At 30.8% G+C, this 24597-nt stretch overlaps 10 protein-coding genes across 10 annotated transcripts; 7 read left to right on the forward strand and 3 right to left on the reverse strand.

Moving 5' to 3' along the window:
• Nucleotides 1–2464: 2464 nt before the first annotated feature.
• Nucleotides 2465–4325, forward strand: PPL_08073 (SH3 domain-containing protein; the record flags this gene model as incomplete). Its single annotated transcript, XM_020578903.1, has 5 exons — nucleotides 2465–2509; nucleotides 2587–2747; nucleotides 2818–2962; nucleotides 3072–3461; nucleotides 3567–4325. The coding sequence occupies 5 exons, from the start codon at nucleotides 2465–2467 to the stop codon at nucleotides 4323–4325; spliced, it is 1500 nt and encodes a 499-aa protein (XP_020430742.1).
• A 367-nt stretch (nucleotides 4326–4692) lies between these two features.
• Nucleotides 4693–7373, reverse strand: PPL_08074 (uncharacterized protein; the record flags this gene model as incomplete). Its single annotated transcript, XM_020578904.1, has 4 exons — nucleotides 4693–4759; nucleotides 4847–5007; nucleotides 5085–6139; nucleotides 7349–7373. The coding sequence occupies 4 exons, from the start codon at nucleotides 7371–7373 to the stop codon at nucleotides 4693–4695; spliced, it is 1308 nt and encodes a 435-aa protein (XP_020430743.1).
• A 565-nt stretch (nucleotides 7374–7938) lies between these two features.
• Nucleotides 7939–9785, forward strand: PPL_08075 (MATE family efflux transporter; the record flags this gene model as incomplete). Its single annotated transcript, XM_020578905.1, has 2 exons — nucleotides 7939–8048; nucleotides 8138–9785. The coding sequence occupies 2 exons, from the start codon at nucleotides 7939–7941 to the stop codon at nucleotides 9783–9785; spliced, it is 1758 nt and encodes a 585-aa protein (XP_020430744.1).
• A 467-nt stretch (nucleotides 9786–10252) lies between these two features.
• Nucleotides 10253–11402, reverse strand: PPL_08076 (ribonuclease III domain-containing protein; the record flags this gene model as incomplete). Its single annotated transcript, XM_020578906.1, has 2 exons — nucleotides 10253–10984; nucleotides 11070–11402. 2 exons carry the CDS (start codon nucleotides 11400–11402, stop codon nucleotides 10253–10255), a joined length of 1065 nt encoding a protein of 354 aa, XP_020430745.1.
• A 1124-nt stretch (nucleotides 11403–12526) lies between these two features.
• PPL_08077 (uncharacterized protein) lies at nucleotides 12527–13377 on the forward strand (the record flags this gene model as incomplete). Its single annotated transcript, XM_020578907.1, has 3 exons — nucleotides 12527–12648; nucleotides 12713–12888; nucleotides 12965–13377. The coding sequence occupies 3 exons, from the start codon at nucleotides 12527–12529 to the stop codon at nucleotides 13375–13377; spliced, it is 711 nt and encodes a 236-aa protein (XP_020430746.1).
• A 231-nt stretch (nucleotides 13378–13608) lies between these two features.
• On the forward strand, nucleotides 13609–18522 carry blm (ATP-dependent DNA helicase RecQ family protein; the record flags this gene model as incomplete). Its single annotated transcript, XM_020578908.1, has 3 exons — nucleotides 13609–16398; nucleotides 16470–17686; nucleotides 18453–18522. The coding sequence occupies 3 exons, from the start codon at nucleotides 13609–13611 to the stop codon at nucleotides 18520–18522; spliced, it is 4077 nt and encodes a 1358-aa protein (XP_020430747.1).
• Nucleotides 18523–18757: 235 nt separating this feature from the next.
• On the forward strand, nucleotides 18758–19776 carry PPL_08079 (sterol desaturase family protein; the record flags this gene model as incomplete). The annotated part of the gene is made up of 3 exons (XM_020578909.1): nucleotides 18758–18937; nucleotides 19064–19576; nucleotides 19663–19776. The coding sequence occupies 3 exons, from the start codon at nucleotides 18758–18760 to the stop codon at nucleotides 19774–19776; spliced, it is 807 nt and encodes a 268-aa protein (XP_020430748.1).
• Nucleotides 19777–19947: 171 nt separating this feature from the next.
• Nucleotides 19948–22029, reverse strand: noxB (ferric reductase family protein; the record flags this gene model as incomplete). The annotated part of the gene is made up of 4 exons (XM_020578910.1): nucleotides 19948–20637; nucleotides 20710–21216; nucleotides 21363–21568; nucleotides 21645–22029. 4 exons carry the CDS (start codon nucleotides 22027–22029, stop codon nucleotides 19948–19950), a joined length of 1788 nt encoding a protein of 595 aa, XP_020430749.1.
• Nucleotides 22030–23161: 1132 nt separating this feature from the next.
• On the forward strand, nucleotides 23162–24048 carry PPL_08081 (uncharacterized protein; the record flags this gene model as incomplete). The annotated part of the gene is made up of 2 exons (XM_020578911.1): nucleotides 23162–23239; nucleotides 23308–24048. The coding sequence occupies 2 exons, from the start codon at nucleotides 23162–23164 to the stop codon at nucleotides 24046–24048; spliced, it is 819 nt and encodes a 272-aa protein (XP_020430750.1).
• Nucleotides 24049–24292: 244 nt separating this feature from the next.
• On the forward strand, nucleotides 24293–24530 carry PPL_08082 (uncharacterized protein; the record flags this gene model as incomplete). Its single annotated transcript, XM_020578912.1, has 2 exons — nucleotides 24293–24450; nucleotides 24518–24530. 2 exons carry the CDS (start codon nucleotides 24293–24295, stop codon nucleotides 24528–24530), a joined length of 171 nt encoding a protein of 56 aa, XP_020430751.1.
• Nucleotides 24531–24597: the final 67 nt, after the last annotated feature.

Raw genomic sequence — 24597 nt, forward strand, 5'->3', positions numbered from 1 at the left:
ATTATTGTTTATCAGTCATTAAAAGAATCAACCATGAATAGTTACAACAATGCAATTCAGTGACACACATACAATACATACAATACATCAATTACACGCACACAACACACAAATCAATTCACTCATCTAATCATATCTGCAATATATACCAATGATCAATTCATTTGTTGTGTGTTTCCTTTTCATTTAAGTTTTATTAACACCAGTCCTAAATAAGTGTATGAATGCAGGTGATAGTTACTCCTTAATTGCTTTTTTACCTCGTAGTTGGTATGTGGACAATTAAACATATATACCAATTGCGTTTCACTGTTTTCACTTTGATTGATAAGCATACACATACACATACACACTAACACAATAATAAAAAACAAATCATAAGAATTCACACTAATAAATCAAAACACAACACTAAACAAAAAAGATAGTGTGTGTTTGTTAAAGTTTTGATATATGTATCATATTAGTGTGTGACCACAATATACTTTTTATTTGTTTTTAAAAAAATAAATAAAAACAGAAATGAAAGGAAATTGCTTTATTTGTTTTAGTAGTACCTTGAAATGGTAATGGTGGTAGTGGTAATTGATGATGTTGTTTAATATGATGGCAATAATTAAATTGGTAATCAAATCATTGATTAATGCGATATATGCTTGGTGGGTGTTTTAGCTATGTGTTGTTTTGTAATTGCTTTGCTTTGCTTAGTTTGTTGTTGTTATTGTTATTGTTGCTATTGCTTCACGAAGATTTATATTAGGTACAAGTACAAACACAAACAAACAAACATCATCATCAATATAATTAATATATATATGTGATTATTATTAAAACTTCAATTCATTCATCATCATCATACAATTCAATCAATAAATCAATCAATCATAAATTTAATTTTAATACTCTATTGTTATTGTTTCTATTACTGATTGTTGTTATTGTTGTTGATTAAATTAAACTAGAAAATAAAAACAAATAAACATATTAAAGTGGGAGGAGTAATACTTTTTGTTTTATTTTATTTTTATTTGTTTACACAATATTAGTTTCATTATATTATAATCAATATTATTATTATTATTATTATTTTTCAAAAACAATACAATATTATATAAATAATAACCAAAAACATTTAATTAATAAACCCAAATCAATCAAAACAAACATATTATACCATTCATAAATCAACAATAATAATATAGATTATTTTTAGATCATTTACAACCAGTTTTATTTGCTACTTTACTTAAATTGCCAAATATGTATGTAGATCAAAAATAACATCTTATGATTATGACTATCACTTCTTCACATCTTCTTTCTGATGCACCATGACATTCCGGAATATGATTTTAATATATTCCAAACGACTACTAAATCAATAGATAACCAACACACACACACCACACATCAACACACAATCACACAAGTACATAAGTACATACACACAAGCAAATAAATATCATATATATATTTAGTTTTTTTTTTTTATGCACTTCACACGACATTTAGGAATAAAACGAATTTGATTGATAAATGTCATCACTCCATATATAAACACCACTCATACTCAATTAATCAATTAAAAAACAGTATTATTAAGGTATACAAATGAATATATATTTTTTTAAGCTATAATTAATAAGAAATAATAGTGGAGTGGTAAGTGAAGATAATAAATAACTGAAAGTGACCGACCAACCAACCTTAATTAACTTTATTTGCACCATAAATTAAAATTAATTTGTTATTTCAAATATTATATTAGCTGTTATAGCAATTTCATATTTGATCCAAACCATTCCATATTTTTTTTTTCTCACTCCAATCTATTATTATAATTATCATTGTTGTTGCATCTCACACTTTGATTCACTTGTGGCAGCTTACTCTGTTGCTCCTCATTGCAGTGAATTGTAAATAGAACATCCACTCATTTTCCATATTTATATCATATCTATATTTGAAATAACATACTCCTCAATCTGATATTAACTGACTTAGCTTTACAATAAATAAATAACCAGCCAGCCAGCTAGTTTATATATTCACACAATCAATTCTAGATTTAGTTTATAATCAAATCGAACCACATTACACCGGTGTGGATTCCATCATTCAGAAAGACATTCCATCAAACAATCAAGATATCAACAACATCAACAGCGCAACGCAAATTCAAAATCAAAAATCCAAATTTAAACTCAACCAAATCAATAATTTGAATTTGTATTTTAACGTTCAAAAATACAAACATATAATTACATAATTTTGAGCTTCAACATATATTTTCTATCATTCACCAAAAAAAATCAAATAATTGTAGTATTAGAAAATCAATCAACTTTTATTAATTTATAAATTATTTATTTTAAATCAAACCAACTAAAAAAAAAACAAAAAAAAAACAAAATTAATAATAATATTAAGTAAATAATAACTTAATCTTAAAAGAACATCCGTAATGGCAGCAACCATAAAGACTAGAGGTTTTTCAGAAGATCTTTGGGTATGTTATCAGCAATTCGGTCCTTATTTATATTAAATTATCAAGTTTTATTAATTTTGTAAATTTATAAATATCAGGATAAATTTGACGGAGTGGTCAAAAAAGTTGATAATGGTAAGGTTTTTACCAATTTAATGAGTAAATTCCTTTTAAAACAACAACAAATAGAATCATTATACTCAAAGAGTATGATTAAATTATGTAAAGATAAATCATTTGCACCAGATATGGAAATAGGGTATGTTTATGAAATTGTTATTTTGAATATTAATACGCAGTTTAACTTATTTTTTCAACAATCAATATAGAACAATTCGTGATTCATGGCAGATCTATCGTGATCAAGTAGAGGCAATCTCAGTGTTACACGAAGAGTTTTCAAATAAATTGGAAAAAATAATTGTCAGTGGAATCGACAGTTATCTTGAAGATTCTAGAAAACAAAGAAAAGGTGTAAGTAATAGTAACAATACAAAAAACAATGATCATAGCAATAATAATAATAATAGATTATATGGTTATTAATACTTTATTTTATTTTTAATTTTTGTTTTTTTTTTAGTTGGTAGCAGCCGGTGAGAAATTAACAAAAGATTTGAAAGCAGCAGAGAATAATGAATCAAAAGCGAAAATTAATTATGACAAGTTGAAAAAGAAACAAGAAGAGGCACACGAAGAACTCTCTAAACAACCACCTGGTGCAAAGGAACAGAAAGCAAGAAAGAATCTAGAGTCGGCAACCAAAGCAGCCGACAAGGCAGACAATGAGTACAGAGACAGCGTCAAGGTTTTGCAACAGAATCAATCAAAGTTTTATCACGATGAAATGCCAAAGATTCTCGACGACCTACAACGATTTGAAGTCGATCGTATCGACAGAACCAAAGATTGGCTATTGGATGTCATAAATAACGCTGAAACAATGCCTGCACAAATATCTACCCATAATGAAGTATGTCATTATTAATATTATTATTATATTGAGTGTTGTTGATCAATATTCTAACAATTGCCAACCATTATATTTTATTTTTGTACTTTTTATAAATATTTCAAGAATATTAAAAAGAGTATTGAAAGTATAGATAGAGATAAAGATATTCAATCATTTATTTTGGAAAAGATGTCGGGTGCTCAGAAACCACCAGAAGCACAATATGAACCATATCAACCATCGAACCATTTAACTACTTTTTCCATGGTGATGTCACCCTCGAGTTCGCCCATCCAACACGGTGTTGATATGAATAGTTTGACTTCATCACAACAGTTATCACAGCAACAACTCGCACAACAACAGATTTCCCAACAACAACTCGCACAACAACAACGTAGAAGTCTGAATTCATCGTCGTCCTCCACTCACTCTGGAAACGATCCTCTTCCCGGACTGCCACCCAAACCTGCCAGTGCCATGAATATGCAATCCAACGACGAGACGGTGCGCGCACTCTACGATTACAATGCCACCGAGGAGAATGAACTCTCGTTCAAGTCGACCAACGTCATCAAAGTGATAATGCGTGACGAGAGTGGCTGGTGGCAAGGAAGTGTTGTTGGCGGTGACGGCAAGATCGGAATGTTCCCAAGCAACTTTGTGGAATCGACAGACTCCCAAAAGAAAAAGGTAGACGTATCCGGTGGAAAATGCAAAGTTCTATACGATTACCACTCTGATTGCGAAGGTGAGCTAGAGATTAGAGAAGGTGAAACACTGACCATTGAATACGAAGATGAAGGTTGGTTCTACGGATCAAATGAAAAAGGTTCAGCCGGTAGATTCCCAAGCAACTATGTACAATTGATAAAAGTTTAAGAAAATAACAAAACAAACAAACAAACCAACTAAACAAACAAACAACAACCTAAACAACTCCAATTATCTATATACCATATATAAACCAAACAGACAACGTTTAACTCTCACCATTATAAGGTGCAACATTATTTATTTTCAACACCAACACCATCACCAACAAAACAACAACAACAACAACAATAACTCAAACCCCAATCAAACTATCGTACCAATGTATAACCAAGATAATTTTTCACGACATTTATTAAAATAATAAATCAAAATCTTTTAAAATTCACTTAAACAGTTAATAATAGCTATCATTCACTTGTTTTAATCTTTGATTTAAGATTCATAAATACTATAAACATTAATTTTATTTTGTTTAATCTATAGAAGGTAATCTAGATACGTAAATATCTAAAAGGTCTAATGATTTTTTAATATGTTTACTAATAATAGTATGTAAAAGAAAATGGTGGTTAATAGTCTATTACTTTTATAGTTCATTAATGTGATTATAATAATGGTTTGCTTACATTTGAGATGCTAATTTGTACACATGAAATAGATCACTATTCAATAGTTCCATACTATTAATCAGTGTCTTCATTGATTCCATACTATGATAAGTTTCGTCTAATACATCAGTACATGTCTTTGAATAGTTTTCGAAATTCTCCATCATGATATGACTCATCTATAAAAATAAATTTAAAGAAGATTAATATTTACAAAAAGTCATTCATCTATTAAATACAATAACATTATACTTACAGAATGATTTATAACTTTTGTTCTGTTTACCAAGTCGTTAAACTGTGCACCATAGTGAGCAGAGTTTTCTTTGATCCTTGTTAGAAGCTGTTGAAATTCCTCAGGCTTACGGTAGTCAAATTCCATTTTACCACTCATTTGATTGTTACTATTTACATTGGTTGGTGGTTGCCTTAGATTTGTTAAACTGTTATTTCTACTGTTGTTTGTACTAGAATGATTACTGTTACTCCTGCTACTACTCTGTTGATTACTATTGTTGTTATATTTACTACTTCCACTGCCACTCTGATTATGATTATAACTACTGTTTTGTGTATCCGTAGTATTGTTGTTGAAATTGTGTTGCATCGCTGCTTGTTTCTTTATATATTTATACTTCTTCTCATTCTCACTCTCATCGGGATCATCACTATCACTACTATATTCATCGTCGACCAAAGAATTTCCATGTGTTTTGCTCGTAGGAGTAGAAGGTGGAGCTACGAACCCGAAAAAGTCATTTCTATAATGATCTTTATATTGTTTCTTCTTTTGTTGTTGACTTTCATTGTATCCGACCGCCGTATTGTATTTATTTGCATTACTATTACTATGATTATTGTGATTACTGAATGTCTGTGTATTTTGTTGTTGTTGTTGATGATGGTTGTTATCTCTACCAACTGGATCCATAATACTATGTCGGTAGTAATGTCTTGGAAAATGTTTGGTTGGCGATGCTATCATCGTCTCGATATCGTCATCCAATGTAATGTGTGACATATGATTGATGTTGCTGTTGAGACTGTCGTTGGTGGTCGACGCCGATGAGTTGGACATTGAGTAGAGTCCTGGCGATTGAAAAAGTGGCGATGCTGCCGACGGAGTCGACATGTGTGAAATGAATGACATCCTCGCCGATGAATGATCGGTATCTGTCATCTCCAATATCTCTTCACTTCCACTGCTATCATCGCTATCAACACTATCGTCATTTCTATGAGCATGCCTATGATGATGATGATGACTGTGATGACTGTGACTGTGATTACCAATGGAATGTCCATTTAAATCTATGAAATCATCTGTTGTGTCGTCACTCGAGTGTAGTCTACCATGTTTGGGAGGTCTTCGCTTTTTAGGAGGTGACATCCACGACGATGACAGCGAACTTGCCAACGACGAAGGATCATTGTAGGTATGAATGTATTCATCTATGATGGGCACCATCAGAGGCAACTGATCAACCTCTATATTCTCCTCATGAAGAGAATCGATAATACCACTTTCCATCAACATTGTTATGGATGTTCCGTCGTATTCAGATTACTTTTACCGAAAGTAACAAACACACCCACACACACAAGTCACTTTTAAATATCTATTCAATATTTTTATTATTCTTTATCAACTAAATAATAATTTATTTTTTTTAATAGCTATATTATAAATATATAAAATATAAATATAAAAAGGTGTTGTATTTATAGGAAATTGATGTTTTTTATATCTTTGAGAATGAAAATTTTGATTCTTTAAAATAAAAATATCTGATGCTGCAAAAAAAAGTCTTAAAAAATAATATTTTAATTTACTGATCTTTTTTGTAAAAACATATCTATAACTAAAAGTTATTAATTTATAATAACAACAAAATAGATGAAATTGTTTAATTGTAATTAATCTTTTTGGGTTTATTTTTAAACAATTGATCTTGAAACAAATAACTTCAACCTGAAATTGAAAAATAATAAAAATCGTTGTTTGACAATATAAAATCTTTGTTTTTTTTATTAGAATGACCAGGTGTGACATCAATCACCTCCTACAAAACAAAAAAAAAAAACAATTCAAAATTCTAAAAACCCAATTTAAGACCAGGTTTTTAATAAACCAGGTGTTGTCTTATTAACTCTTTTTAAATTATTTATTAAAATTGTTTTATCTAAGATATGAAAAATAAATAATTTATCCTCTATTTATTTATAGGAAAACTCTATGATAATTTTATATGACTAATTATATTTATTGTTAACCACAAAATGAATGGACGTTTTCTCAAGTGATCAACTTTAATTTTAACAACAATGTCAAAGTTTCCTAATCAATATTTCTTTAAAACTGGTACTGATAAGTAAACAAAAACAACAAACTCAGAATTCTTTTTTTCAAGTTGTCAACACAAGATTATGATTTTATATTTAGAAATTGTTTGTTACCATTGGTCAAAAAATAAATAATTACCTCGTTAATTTACAAATCTAAAAAAGCAATCTATTTACCAGAGAACAGAAAACAACATTTCATTCTTTTTTTTTCTCGAAATTTAAACAGTGCGTTGTTTTATTTTCGTTTTGTTTGAGCAAAAAAAATGAAAAATCTTGATAATAATAAGTAACGCTCACCGACGAAAAATGATCTTGATTCATATGATTTAAGTTTTTTTTACTTTTTTTTTTTTAGCCAAACAACACATTCTCTTTCCACTTCTCTCGTTCTTTTTCCCCTAACCCCTACATTCCATTTCCAACTCTGAGAATAATCATTATTAAACAATTAATTATACTTATAATTATTACTTTTATTCATTTCATTCTACATTCATCCATTCACTAACCAGAAAACTAATAAAAAATACTTAGTTTCTCAAATTTTAAAATCTACTTTAAATTCTACTACCAATCTATATATATAAAATATATCACATATTTATATATATAAGCAACTCTACAAGTTAATCTTTAATTTCACTATTTCACGAATGAGGTCACCATTCTTTATAAAACCACCAACCTTTCAATTACAACTACATCAGCATCTACATATACATTTACCTCATCATTAATAATAATAATAATAATTTTTTCATAAAATGAATCCGTTAGAAAATACAGCCGATCTGCTTAAGAAACAGGTGGATCGTTCTAAATCCATTCTCAGAGAAAGTAAAGATGAAATCATCTTACTTTTAAATTGGTCATGGTATGAAAAAACTAGATTGTTTCATAAGCTATGTTTAGATTATTTATTTTTACTTTTTTTTTTTTTTTTCCTTTTTCCTTATTTATTAGGCCAATTTTAATTGCCAATATATTAAATAATGTTGCTTATTTAATTATAAATATGGTGTTTGTTGGTCATGTCGGAGAACAACAACTCGCCGGTGTAGCACTTGGAAATACTTTTACATTCGCAACATCTGCCATTGCCATTGGTGCTCTCAATGCCATGGATACACTGATCAGTCAGTCCTTTGGTGCCAAGAACTATACGTTAATCAGTCTGACCGTGCAACACGCCATGATCATCTCCTTTGGTTGCTGCGTCTTTGTCAATGCTATATGGCTCGCAACCAAACCCATCCTGTTGGTGCTTCACCAAGACCCTGTGGTTTCAGAGTATGCACGTCAATACGTCTATGGAATGATTCCAGGACTCTATTTCGGAACGTTCCTCACAATTCTCCAGAAATACTTGCAAGCTCAAGGCATTATGAAACCATCGATCATTGTCGGTGTCGTCCTCAACATTTTCAATGCCATTCTCAATTTCTTTTTGGTACACGGCTTTGGTTTGTACGAAGGAATGGGTGTTGTCGGTAGTGCACTCTCGACAAGCATTGCCAAGTTTGCAGCATGCGTCTCGCTGCTTGTATACATTATCGTTTTCAAGCTCTACAAACAGCCCATCAGAACTTGGTATGGATTCTCCAGAGAATCATTACGGTGGCAACCGATCAAGGAGTTCCTCACCCTCGGTATTCCAGCCGGTCTACAAATGGCGTTCGAAGGTTGTGGATTCGAAATCCTTACGATTCTGGCTGGTCTTTTCGATGCCGTCAGTTTGGCGGCGCACTCGATCGCAATGAACTTCACGCTGCTCACATTCATGATGCCATTCTCACTCTCGATTGCACTCTCAGTGAGAATCGGACAACTCCTTGGAGCTCGTCAACCTGACGCAGCCAAGCGAGCCACTCGTATCAGTCTTGGAATGGCTATATGTACGATGCTGGTGGTATCGATCATTCAATTGTCCGCGCGAAAGTACATTGGATCGATCTACTCTGAGGATCAACAGGTGCGATTACTCGTCTCAAAGATCCTTCCAATCTCTGCGTTGTATCAAATGTTTGACGGATATCAAACGATGTGTCAAGGAGTGATAAGAGGTATCGGAAGAAACCACATCGGTGCCATTGCCAATTTCGTTGCATTCTACGTGATTGGTTTGCCATTCTCCTGTGTGTTTGCATTCGTAATCATGCACAAGGTGTATGGACTATGGTGGGGTCTATGCATTGGATTGGCAACGGCAGCACTCTCGCTCGGTTTCTACGTGGCCAGAATCAATTGGCACGAGGAAATGAAGAAGGCACTCGAGAGAACGGGATCCAGTGAAGAGTCATCCGTTGAGGAGGGAGAAGCAGGCGATCTCATCAAGAGACGAACAGCAACCGGCGAACACAAAGAGTCATCCGATGAAGACGATTCATCATCCACCGCAACCAACACAATCAGCGACGACAAAGTATTGCTTGGTAGCAGTGTCAATGACTTGAAACGATCGATCGCATTAGAAGAATATCATGATAATGAGTCAACAAATGCCGATTTATCAATCAACAACAACAACAACTCAATTAACAACATAGTTTTAACCTCAAACTTTGATCAATCAACCGATAATGATGACGACGAAGATGAAGATTTATTATAAATCTTTAATATAATCATCGTTTTAATAAATTTATTATAATGGTTATAACACTAAATATATATAACTTTTAATTTTATTTGTTTACCTATTATTTCGAAATGTATTTGTGTATTTAGCGATATCTTTTAGTTTGTTTGTTGTTTAATATTAGGTAAGGAATTATAAATTTTATCTTTCTACAAATGTAAACTAATGATTAGTAACTACATGTTTTACGAGTTATAGAAAAATAATATCTATAATTCCTGAACTACTACTATTGATTGTTTTGAATAGTCGGAAATCAAAGATTAAATCATAGTTGGTGAATTCACTAACTATGATTTAACCTTTGATATTGTTAAAACAATATAACTACTTTACTATTATTACCTATAATAGTGAATGTAGGTATATTATTTTGACAATGATAGAATATTATTTAATTATTGTGTGGGGGTGGGGGGGAGGTTGATTTCTGTGTTAATTTAATAACTGATTGGTTGTGTATGGCTTGATTGGAAACCTAATGTGTATGGTGAGAGTAGGGTATTCTGTGGGTCTGTGATCATATTGACAATCTTTGATTGTTTTTGATCACCAGTGATGACCATAGATTTAGAGGTGTGAGTAGTATTTGTTTCCAAAAGAGACTCTAGCTTGAAGTTTAATGATACCGGAGCCATCTTTGGTTTGATATCAAATACTACACTCTTTGTTGTTTGTTGCTGCTGCTGCTGTTGTTTTAATGAAGTGGCAAAAGAAGAATCTAATGTTGGTAATGGTACTGCTAATGGTACGGCTAATGGTACTGTTAATGGTACTGATGGTAAGGGTGTTGGTGTTGGCACGGCAATCATGCTGGCCAATGAGATGCTCTTGAGGTATGAGTCATTGTCAAAAAGGTTGAGTAGTGCGTTGTTGTTGATAGCAGAGACCTCTGCACACAACTTTGGATCGGAATGATGAAATGTGATATTGGTGTATTGTAACAACACCAAGATGAACATCTCCAAAGTCGATCTGGCAATATTGTTTTGCGCATGATACAACTCGTGAATCATTGCCTCCATAATGTCGGCCTGTTTCTTTGGGATGGTGGGTGGCACGTCGAGTAATTTCGACGAGATGTGCAACAGATGATAAAAGAATGTTAGTGTATCATTAGAGCATCCGTGTGACTTGAACAATGTACAAATATAAGGTGATGCACCTGGATACTAATAGTACATATAGTAATAATAATAATTGTGTTAGTTGAATGACTGGCTGGTGGAATATTTAGATTATAGCTTATCATGATACCTTTGTAGTTCTATCTGAGAATTCTTTTGCAAGAATTGAATCACCAGAGAACTCAAAGAGTTCAAATGAATCGTATTGTGTGGTTGGTTGTAGACTGGTGTCTATGGAACCACATTGAATGAGAACATTGATATTGTGCTCGATTTTCTTTAGTGGCTCAGCATAGACTGTTGAAAATAGCAATCTTTGTTTAGCTATTAGCTTTTCATTTGATTGTTGTTGTTGATTTTTCTGTTTAATTGAATCTACGCTTTGACTTGCTGTTTTACTTGAATGCTGCTGCTGTTGTTGTTGTTGTTGTATATAAAATGATGTTGGTTTTGATATATTCATTTTGTAATGAGATAGGAATGCTTTTGATATTGATTATATACATAAAAATTTGAATAATAATATAAAAATGAATCTTTTTCTTTTTTTTTTAAATGAATGAATTAATATTTATAATTAATAAATAAATAAAAAAAGAAAGAAAATGAAATGTTGAGGTTGATTGATTGATTGATTGATTGATAGATAGATTGAAAGATTAAATATACAATTTTAACAATGCTTGTATAATTAATATTTGTCTAAATTATAATATGACGATAATAATAAGTGAAAATAAAAAATGAATTTTATATCACTTAAAAATGAAACTATATAAAAAAATAATATATATACAGTTATATAGTTATATAACTTTGTTTAAAATATTTATTCTTCTTCTTTTTTTTTTGTTTTTTTTTTGTTTTGTGGTTTTTAATCTCTGCAGAGAATTGTATTAATACACCCTAAAAATTTCTCAAAATTAATAAAATATTATTAAAAACAAATTTCCATTTTTCTCATTTTTTATAAAATTGCCAAAAAATAAATATTTACAAATGCAAATAAATAAATAAAAATATTTATTTTTTAAGAATTTGTAAAGAGAGAAAAAGAAAAGTATGATTAATTAATATTTATTAATTTTCACAATGCTAAATAACAACATAATATTTACTGGGTTTGGGATTTAGCTTCAACGTCATCTAAACCAATATTGTTTATCGAAATTTCGAAATCTCAAAGATTGGGCAGATTTGTTAAGCTATTGATGCAATTATTTACTTATTATGGAGTGGCGATCCTTTCAAAGCAATTTTCTTTTCTTTTTTGCTTTACAAAGTTGAGTTAAAAACATCAAAATTAATTAAATAGTAGTTACTAAATTGATTCCAATTTTTTGGGTTTGTTTTTCAGTCTCATCCCTCATTTCGAAATTTACGTACACTTTTTCCCACCAAAAAGAGAGTGCCCACAACACATCCAAATCTAAGAAAAACTAATTTTTTACTTTTCACTGCAAAATAAAAAAAACTGCGATAGATGGTTGATGAAAAGACAAAATCTCTTGATCACCAAATTAATCCAAAGCAGCTCTATTTAAATAGATAAAAAACAACTAAATTTGTACAAATATTTTTAAAAAAATGTATAATACTAAATTAATTTTATCATTATTGGTCACTTTATATGCTGTGATCCAAGTCACTATTGCTGACGATAATTGTTTTTTGACAACTAGCACTCACATCTATAATTTCAATGTATTGTTATCTATCTATTTAATTACTCAAATACAATAATATTAATATTTCACTTTTTTTATTCTCAAGAAAAAATCAAACATTCACCTTCACAGATTCAGGTAAGAACATCTACTATTTCAACGTTTGTGGAATCAATCAAAGATGTACTGCGGTCAATCCTAATAGTGGTGCCTGTCAAACTGGATATGAAAACCAAATGCTTTCCAACTGTGGTATAGCAAACCAATATGTTCGTCCACTGGGTAAGTTTAGTTTAGTTTATTCTTATCTCGTCAAATTAATTATTAACTCTTTTTAAATGTTTTATAAAAATAATAGCAAATGGAGCCGCTGGTGGTTCTCTTCTATACACTGGTGGAACTTCCTGTAAGTCAGGTACAATTTCCAGATCGGCAACCATCGAAATGGTATGTTCTACTGGACCGACCAGAGTTGTTTCTGCCGTTGAAACTACTACCTGTAAATATGTTATCACACTTAACAGTCCATTGGCATGTGGAACACCAATTACCACCACCACCACCACATCGACCACCGGTTCACAAACCACTGGATCTCAAGTCACTACCACTGGAGGAAGTACCACCGATAAGAACATCATTACCACCACCGGTAGTATCACCAATCAAGCGGTCTCAACTACCGGTAGCATTGGTACCAGCACCGGTCGTATCTCAACCTCTGGAAGTCTTTCTTCGGCCACCGCTCAACCTCCACAACAACAAGAATAAATAACATTAAATAATTATCACATTATTAATTTATTTATTAATATTCATCTATATTATTATTTAACTAATTAAAGTTAAATAAAAAATATCATTTTACAAAATTTTAAATTTCTTTTTAATTTTCCACAATTAATTGGAATTCCAAGAAAAAAAAATCGGGTTGAAATTTTTATAAAGTAGATATAATTGAGATGTTAACTAAATATATTAGATAGTTAGTTAGTTAGGACAATGACAAGTAATAAAGTAATAAATAATAATTATCAAGATCAATTAAAATTATATAACAATACATTAGTAGATTTTGATAATAATAGCAATAACAACAATTCAAATAATAGAAATAATAATGATACAAATGTAGTTGATGATTTTATAAGTTTAAAAGATATAAATAATCATAATATAAATAATAAAACATTAGTTACATCTCTGGGTGCTTTTAAAGATATATTTAAGTTAATTCCAAAGAAACAACCAAACTATTCAAATAATTATAGTAGTAATATTAAGTTTAATGCATCTACAAACAATAATATAGCATCGATATCATCAGCTCCAGCAGCATCATCATCATCTACATCATCTACGTATTCACCAAATAATAACAGCACATCACCTGGTATCAAACCAATAACACTTAAATTACAACCTAAATCAAAGACATCTACATCCACAACAAATACCAATACAAATACGAATTCGACATCAAATATGTCAACAAACAACAATAACAACAACAACAATAATAATAATAACGACAATGGATATGATGATTTCTTAAGAGATTTTGATGGTGATAATACTAGTAAAGTTTCATCATCAAAGGTTTCAGATAACAGTGCAACACGCTCAAGTGCATACAACAACAACAACAACAATGATAGATATGTAGATCTTTCAGCGACACCTAAATCTACACCAGCACCATCTAGAAACGTTTCTTCTACACCTTTGATGCCTTTAAAGCTCTCATCTACAACTACTTCATCATTGGCATCTAGTAAATCAACTACTGTAACCAATTTCAACACTCGTAACTCTTTTACTACCTCTCCACGTACAATGACAACAGATGATCTAAATGCATCATTCGATGATAGCAACAATAACAACAACGATGACTATAACGATAATGGTATTGATTTCGAGAATGATATGGATTTTAAAAGACAATCAACATCTTCATCATCATCATCATATTTATCTTCAACAAGAGTATCAGCATATAATAATAATAATAATAATAATAATAATAACAATGATAATAATAACAACAACAGCAACAGCAATGGAAGCGAATCAATTGAAATTCAAATACTACGTGTAAAAGCAGAGTTTTGTGATATATCAATGGAGAAGACCAAAGTCAAGGAATCAAAGCCTGTCACTGATTCTGAAAGATTGGCTCGTTATGATAAACTGGATGATCTTAAAAAGAAAAAGAAAGCGATAACAAAGAGACTTGCTGAATTGGAGCAAACAAGAGATAGTCAAGCTAAACAACGACAAGATATTACCTCAACTACTACTGCCACTTCAACAACAAACTATAGTACCTCTTCAACTTACAATAACAACAACAACAACAACTATTCATCTACTTTTAACAATAATAACAACAATAATAATAATAATTATACTTCATCTTTATCTTCATCAACCTATAATAATAGCAATAATAATAATAACTATTCATCTTCAACCTATAACAATAACAATAACAATAATAATAATAATAATAATAACTATTCAGCTTCAACTAATTATAGTAAACCAATGGATAATGATACAAGTATAGATGCACACGATGTAGATGATTTTGAATTTGGTAATACTCTGGATGATAATAATGACTATGAAAGCAATAATAACAATAATGATAACAGTAGTATGTTATTTGATGATGATTATTATGATACTGGTATGACAATATCCGCACCTTCAACAACAACTACTACCTCCACATCCAGTAATAGTAACAATAGCAACAGTAATAATCATCAACAAAATTTAATGAATGCTGAAGATGCAATCGATCTAGATTTTGATTATAATGATTTCGATCTATCGACAACTACAACAACAATGACATCAAACAACAACAATAATAATAATAATGATAGTATTTTTAATAGTAGTGTTCTTAATAGTAGTACATCATCTATGGTATCTGTAGCACCACCTTCAATCTCTGTGCAAGTCGATGAACGACATCTTGCCAAATGGAAGGCAAAGTTCCCGTGGTCAGAGAAAATCAATTCAACCAATCGAAATATCTTTGGTAATCGATCGTTCCGTCTCAATCAAGAGGAGATTATTAATGCATCGATGGCAGGACACGATATCTTTGTGTTGATGCCAACCGGTGGTGGCAAGTCACTCTGCTACCAGATTCCTGCACTGCTAGCAGACGGTCTAACCATCATTATCTCACCGCTGATATCACTCATCCAAGATCAAGTCATGCTACTACAGAATCTTTCGTATCCAACCGCCGCACTGACCGGTAGCATCAGCAGCGAGGAGCAGACGCGAATCTTCAAGGAGCTGCGCAGTGACAATCCAACAATAAAGCTACTCTACTTGACACCGGAGAAAGTCGTACAATCGACTTCGATCATCTCGCTATTCCACCAGTTGAACAGCAGAGGCAAGTTGATTCGTGCGGTCATTGATGAAGCGCATTGCGTCAGTCAGTGGGGACACGACTTCCGACCGGACTACAAACAACTCGCCATCTTAAAACGTGAGTTTCCTAAACTACCGATTCTTGCGCTGACTGCCACCGCTACGGAACGTGTCAAACAAGACGTCATCTTTAATCTCTCGATGAAAGATTCCATCACCTTTAAACAATCATTCAACAGACCGAATCTGATCTACGCCGTTGTCAAAAAGAAAAAGTCAATCATTGATGACATCATCGAGTTTATCACAGCCAATGGTTATAAACAGAAATCTGGTATCATCTATTGTTTCTCTACTTTTGAATGTGAAAAAGTTGCACAAGAATTAAATGTATGTAAATATTGTGATAATACTAAAATTGTATAATATATTAATATTCTCACTCCTTCAAATCTCATTAGTCAAAAGGATTAAAAGTAAAATTCTATCATGCCAAGATGACACCGGAAGATAGACAGAGAACTCAGGAGAATTGGACAAGAGATAGGGTTAAAATCATTGTGTCAACCATTGCTTTCGGTATGGGTATTAATAAACCGGATGTCAGATTTGTTATTCATCATTCGCTGCCAAAGTCACTGGAGGGTTACTACCAGGAGAGTGGTCGTGCCGGCAGAGACAGTCAGACTGCCCATTGTATTCTTTACTACAGCTACGCCGATAAATATAGAATCGACTCCCTCTTAGAATCCTCATCCGGTCAGGGAAGTACATACCAATCGATTCGCGAGAACAAGGATAATCTCAACAAGATGGTGTCGTACTGCGAGAACTCTGTGGATTGTCGTCGTCAGTTGCAACTGCAGTACTTGGGTGAACAGTTTGACCGAACTATATGCGCCAAGACTTGCGACAATTGCAAGTGTGACGATCCTATCATCACAAAGGATCTCACTGAAGACGCTCACAATCTCTACAAGATATTCCAGTCGGTGGACGAACCGCTCGGTACTATCCTTGAGATCTTCAAAGGGTCGCAAGCCAAGAAGATCACTGAAAAGCATTATCAAAACCACAAACAACACGGTTCAGGAAAGAACGTCGATAAGAACGATGTTGATAGACTGGTTCACAAAATGGTTACTCTGAATATTCTCAAGGAGGTGCACGTCGCCAATGCCTATCGAACTATCACACAAACGAAATCAGTCAATAATACTACATTCTTTAGTAGTGGCAGACGTATCAAGATCGAATGTAGAGCCAAGTCATCGGGATCCAGTAAGGACAAAGGACAATCGGTCATTTCGAATATCAGCGTCAACGGCAACAAGAACAAGGGTGACGATGGTCCAGAGAAGTTGAGATTATATCTCATTGACGTACGTGCCCAGATTGCAGAAGATGCTGGACTACCTCCTCACATGATCATTCAGAACAGTGCTTTCGACGATCTCGTCGAGAAACGACCGACAACCCTTGCAGAGCTCAGAAACTGCTCATACTTTACCAACACCAGAGTCGAAAAGTATGGTGAGCAATTTATTCAGGCCGTCAAGGATTTCAACAACGGTACGATGAAGAAAATCGCAACTGTGTTGGATGATGACGATGAATTCCAGCCAACCGGATCACAAGACGATGGTGCATCACCCTATTTCCAAAAGAAATCAAAGAGGTATGTATAGATAGATATCTATTATTGTTACTTACAAATATAAAATCAAAAACCAATATATATTAATTATTCTGATCATCATTTAATTAAATTTAGAAAACAAACAACCGATAAAAGTGATAAACAAAAAAAGGCAAAAAGTAAAATAATAAATAAATGAGGTGATAGTGAACCTGACCAGGTCCCCCACTTAAAAATTCAGTCTGAACAAAATAAAAAGCAAGCATCATCATTATTGTGTTAAAAATGTAATCATAATAATAAGATTTGGTGTCACATTACAAGTTAAGTAAAGTTATGACACAATGACTGTACTTTCGTTTTTTTTTTTGTGTCTGATTTTTTAGATGTAATTTTTTTTTTTTTTTTTTTTGAAGATGATGAAGTGCTAGGTGACTTTTTTTGATGGTCAAAAAAAATAGTTTTTTTTTAGAATTTTTATTTTTAATTTTTTAAAAAAAGCGATCACTGCAACAAAAAACAGATTTTTTATTTTTATGATAAAATAGAAACTTTTGAACGCTGAACAAACTTCACTTCATCTTCACACTATTCCTCTTCTATCTATATCTCTTTTTTTTTTTTCACTCTCTTCTCTTTCTTTCATCTTTAACAAATAGACTGTTGTTCCTTTCATCTTTAATTCGAAGGTAAAAACTATCATATTTAAAATCAAAACACATATTATATAATAATAAAAAAAAAAAAGTCATAATATAAAAATATAACATATTAAAATTAGAATAAGGTCTTTTTTTTCAAATAGAAATACAATTAAAGAACTTTTAACACAACAACACCCAACACCCACCAATATAAAATATAACCTCTTATAAATGGTCAGATTAAATTAATGACCTTTTTAATATGAAAAAATTTCTGATGTCAATCGATTTCTCTCATTTACAAATTATGATCATTACCATTGTTGAACCTATTTACTTACTTTTTTATTTATTTATTAACAATTATAGGAACTATTAATCTATTTATTATTTTTTTATATATTTCATAAAATACACTTTTCCCTGTTAATTGTTTGATTATTATTTAAATATCTCGACAAGAATCATGGAATCTATCACAACCGGATTTGAAGCATATTGGTTCCAATTCGTTGATTATTGGGGTGAAGATTTTCTCCTTAAGTACGGAACCTTTTTCGTTCATCAAATTTTCTATTTCGCCGCCTACATCCCATTCTTTTTATGTGATTTCATCCCAGCTTTCCAAAAGTATAAACTTCAACCAGTAAGTATTTTAAAATTACAATTTAAGTTGTCTAGACAGTATTTCAATATTAATTATATTTATTATTATTATTATTATTATTATTATTATTATTATTATTATTATTATTATTATTATTATATGTAGACCAAGAGAAACGATTTCAAGACCCAATTAAATTGTTTAGCAAAGATCTTCTTTACTCATGTTTTCGTCCAACTACCAATGATAATTGTATTTCATCCAGCGATCCAAATGCTTGGATTCCGTTCAAGAGTACCTCTACCATCATTGCCAAATTTAATTTTCGTGTTGGCAGTGTCATTCCTCCTCGAAGACTTTTACTTCTATTGGATTCATCGTTTGCTCCACCAAGGTTTTTGGTATAAACACATCCATAAGATTCATCACGACCACTCTGCACCATTCGGTATCACAGCCGAATACGCCCATCCAATTGAGACATTGCTTCTCGGAGTTGGTACCTGTCTCGGTCCATTCCTCCTGACTCGTGATCTCTTCACCCTCTGGTCCTGGTTGGCTATCCGTCTCTACCAAACCGTCGAGTGTCACAGCGGTTACGATTTCCCATGGAACCCAACCAATTTCATTCCTTTCTGGGGTGGTTCTCATTTCCATGATTTCCATCATGAAACCTTTGTAAGTTTAATTCTTTTAATCATTTTTAAACAAAGTACTTTCAAATATTAATATATCTTTCTTTTCGATTATTATTATTTTAAAAGGTTGGAAATTATTCATCAACTTTTACCTATCTTGATAAATTGTGTGGTACTTCAGACAAATACTACCAGAGATTAACAAAGAGAAATGAAAACAAAGAACAGAAACAAAAGTAAAATAGTTGTGCTTGCTGGGTATATTATCACTCCACGTCACTCGCTTTGAAAATACTTATGTAATTCTACCTTTTTTTTAATTTATCTAAATTTTAAATCTCAAATAAATATTTTGTTGAGTTCTTAACGCAAATCCAAATTGTTTTGTTTAAAAGTATTTATTTATTTTGTTTAGAAATTCTCTTTGTGGAATATAATGTGACAACCTTCCATTCCGTTGTATTGGGAGCATCGGTTTTTAATCTCTTTTGCCAATGGTCGCGGACCACAATAGAATACACCAATCGTATTCTTTTTGTGTATCTTTGTCAACTCTTGGAATACGACATCCCAATTAGGCCGACCAAACAAGGTTTGTGACTTCAAACCAGTAATAAAGTCGGAATGTTGTTCTGTATCCATCGTTCCAATCGTATCGACAATAGCATTCCAATCGGATATCTCTATTGCACCAGTGAGGTAGGTATGTATTTCCACCAGATCATTCAACTCTGATTCGACATCATGAAGTATATAGGTAAACCATTCAAATGAATTCTTATCTCTTGAAATCCAAAAGAAATATACTTTCTCAATGGGCAAGTTCCATTCTTTACCTTGTTCCGATTGTTCGCTCATCAACCGTTTCAATTGATATTTGATATGCTTGAGAATCGAAGAGTAAGGAGTGGCACCAATTCCAGCACCAACCAAAACCAATACCTTATAGTTAAATACATCTTCACTTGCAGCACCAAAAGGACCATCTATTTTCAAAATTGGTCCTCCATCTGGGCCAGTCAACACTTCATTCTGAACAACTCCCAATTTCTCATTTGAATTCATCAATTTATATAGTTTACCTGTCCAATTTCCAACAATCTATTTCAAATTTATGTTAATATATTATAATTTTTAAAATAAACAATATAATAATAATTGAAAATACAATACATTTATGTGAACAGAAATATAGTTTTCATCTGGAGCTGATGTTATTGTAAAAGGATGCCATTCATAGTTTGCAATACTAGGACAGTTTAAAAATATAAATTGTCCAGGTTTGTAAATAAAGTTTCCTTTCTTCATTCGAAGCTCTAATACCTTTGATGGGTGTTGTTTAGCTAGGTGAAGCATTACTTCTCTGTTTCCTCTAATGAGTCGTATTGCTCTTTCCACTACATAGAACAATACAGGAGCTCCTACCCACATATATGAATTTGGCGCAACCTTTAGTATTTGTTGATAACCATGGAAGCACAACAGAATAAAATAGGCAATAAATAAGTGGTGAGTCACGTAGAATATTTCAAACATTGGTCTTCTTATTCTCTCCACAGACGACGAACAAATGAGTAAAAGTACAACGATTAAAACATGACCAGTTATTCCAGGTACACTTTTATAGTAAAGATAGTATTTCGATACATATTCTGCTGAGAGTCCATACTGTTCAAGTGTCTCAATATTACTATTGTGAATAGTTCTAAAATTTAAATAATGTGATATACTAAAATAGAGATTGTTTAGTTTTTTTTTTTTTTTAAAATCAACCAATTTTGTTTTAAGCAAATCAAATCTTACCAATGAACAGTTGAACCAATTACAATTCCTATTGCACAAAGTTTATGATAGGATAGATTTCTATCTATTGGAACATATGTTGATATCCAAGTTCCTCGTAACCATGATAGGAAATTCCTTAAAACCGGTAAGAGTATAAGTGCTGAGTTAATATTAATAATAGCAGCTCCAGCTCTAGCTGTAAGTAAACTTATACCAAAAAAAGGATAGAATTCACTCTTTCTGAAATCTATATAGAATTATATTATTTCAATATTAGAAGGGATGTTAGTCAGAATAATTGATTTGAACTCTTTTCTACTTACGAAAAATAATTTTAATAACTAAACCAATATTTAAAAGTATATGGAAAATAAAGATAAGAGAAGAGATACCCTTATCCCACCACCAATATTTTAATTTAATAAGTTTAGAATAGTTTGCAATTGATTCTGTCTCAATAGTATTTTCATTGCTAATAGAAGAGTGGTCATCTTTTTCGAGTTTATCATTTGGTAGCTCTAAGGCTTCAATAGTATTATCTGTTTTATTACTGGTTGAGCTTTGTTGGGTTGTAGATCTATGTCTGGTATGTTTTTTTTTATTAGTATTATCATTGTTTTCTATATCGTATTTTGCTTCGATATTTAAAGTATTATTATTATTATTACTGCTATCTTTATCATTTTCAATATTATTTGTTAATTCCATATTGACAAAAAAAATAAAAAGTTTAAATAATTACTTTATTCAATTTCATATTGTTTGTTTAAAAGAAATGAGAATTTCCTTTTTTATCCAATAATAATTTATTCATTTTTTTTTTTAGTTTTTTTTTGTATAAAAACAAACAAATCTAAAAGATATAAAAAAAAAAAAACGAAACTTTAGATATATAAAATGATTAATATTTTTTTAAATATTTATCTTAATATTATTTTTGTTCAATTAAAATATTATTATTGATTTGAACTCATAAAATGAGTAATTTGCATAAACACTTCTGTTGATTTTGAAAGTTGAGTAGGATCAATCCTATTCCATTGAAAATACAAACGATATTAATGTTCATTTTACCACTACTAACTTCAAAAAAGGATAAATAAAAGTGTTAAAAAAATATATTTTTTACTTTAATAATCTAAGGACAAAAAAAAGATGGTGTTAACATATAAAATAATTATTATTTTTTGGGTGGGGGAAAATAAAACAAAAATGATAAACAACATCAATGTTTATTTTTTTAACACTTATTAGTGATCTATATTTTTTAATCATACACATAATTGTCGAGTATAGAGATAAAATAATATGGGGCAAACTATAAGAACTGTTATATATTTAAATGATATAGATGAGATTGAGAAAATGGTATTATAATTGGCATTGTGTTGATCGACTAAAAGATGTTTTTGGAAATGATCACGATGGTGGGAATTTTCACCTTTCCTTATATTTACATCTTTTACACATAAAAGTTAAATACAATATTTGGTGAGCCAATAGTTTATTATCATTGAGAGAACTGATATTTTATTGTTCAATTGTGGTAATAAATATATTGTAAAGTGTGAAGTCAAGTGAAGTGAGTTTGTTCTTTTTGAGAGAGGGAGAGATGTATTTTAAAAATAGATTGTAGTATAACAATTTTAAAATGAATTGAATAAAAAAGTGTAACTATCACATATATATATTTTTTTAACCAAAAAGTATTTATTGAATCGATTGATTAATCAAAAAGCAACAACTTGATTTAAGTAAATATTAACTTCAAAATACCTATAAATCTAAATTTACTTGTAAAATATTCTTTTTATTTTTCAAAAGAGTAAGAGTTAAAGGAATGGGTTCTATAATTTCAAAGAGAGGAAAAAATGAAAAAATAAAGATATTAATTTTAGGATATGGATTTAATGGAAAGGTATTAAATAAATATTTAATTTCTCAAAAATATTTTATATTTATTAATAATTTCTTTTTAACCAACAGTCGAGATTCTTACAATTAGCAAATTCTGTCCATCCAGATGCTTTATCTATGGCAACAACCTCAGAGGTTCAAGTTTCTACTTTGAACAGATCCAATTCAGATGTATCTAGAGTTGAATTGGATAATTTGAATTATAAATTCATTAATATCATTGAGAAGTTTGGAAGTAAGGAATCTAAACCTATAGATTCCCTATCATCTATTCTACTTAAAAATATAAAAAAAGAATCAAATGTTGGTGTATTGTTATTCTTTTTTGGTTTAAATGAATATGATCATCAATGTGAAGATCCTTACTCACAAAAAGATATCCCAATTTTAAATAATAATTATAAACCAAATAATAATAATCATATAAAAGAAATTTATAATAATAATACTACTGAAGAGAGTATTAATAGTAATAAATATATAATAGTAAAAAATAATAGACTTAGAGAGAATATAGAATTCTTTAGAAAAATAATTAATCAAAGACAATTCAAATCAACACAAGTGGTGGTGTTACTCAGTGGAAAAGAGGTTTTTGAGGATAAATTAAAATCAAAACCAATTAAACAATATTTCCCCGAGTATAATAGAGTTAATGACCCTAGAGAAGCAGGAGCATTCATATCAAGTTTGTTTACATCTGCGGATCAGTCAAATACCAATCGATTGGCCATCCACACTTTTAACCCCTACGACCAAGAGGAGATTAAAAATCTTATTTATTTTGTTCAAAAAAAAGTAGAATCATAATAAAAAATACTCAGTCCTTTTAATATAAATATTCTTACTGATTATCACTTTTTAAATATTATTGGTTTTTGTTTTTCAATTCTTCACTTTTGACTTTTTCAATAGTTGAACTTATGAAGGGTTTAACTAATTGTGATGAGTACTATTTTTTTATTTAAAAATGTGTTTATACTAAATTTTACAAGTTCACTATTTCTTTGTTTTTACTGTACTCACCTTTAATAAAAAAAAATAATATTAAGAAATGAACTTTTTAATATTCCTCTTATTTCTATGGGTAATATTTCTTGGTTTGCTAATTTCAACCAGTGCAGAATCAAATAATGATCCTCCCCATCATCATCATGGACATCAAAATAACAACAATTTTCCCATAACATCTTTATTATCTAAAGGAGAATTGTAAGTTTTTTTAGAAACATTTCATTCATTTTCAAACCTTAATTAAAAATGAAAATTATTATTATAGTAGAGAAGCATAAAAATTTGGAAAGCAAATAGCTTGAAGATTGTCTTTTGGTTTTTTTTCATTGGCAATATTATCATTTA

The sequence above is a fragment of the Heterostelium album genome, assembly GCF_000004825.1.
Source record: "Heterostelium album PN500 unplaced genomic scaffold PPL_scaffold8, whole genome shotgun sequence".
Taxonomy (NCBI): Eukaryota; Evosea; class Eumycetozoa; order Acytosteliales; family Acytosteliaceae; genus Heterostelium; species Heterostelium album.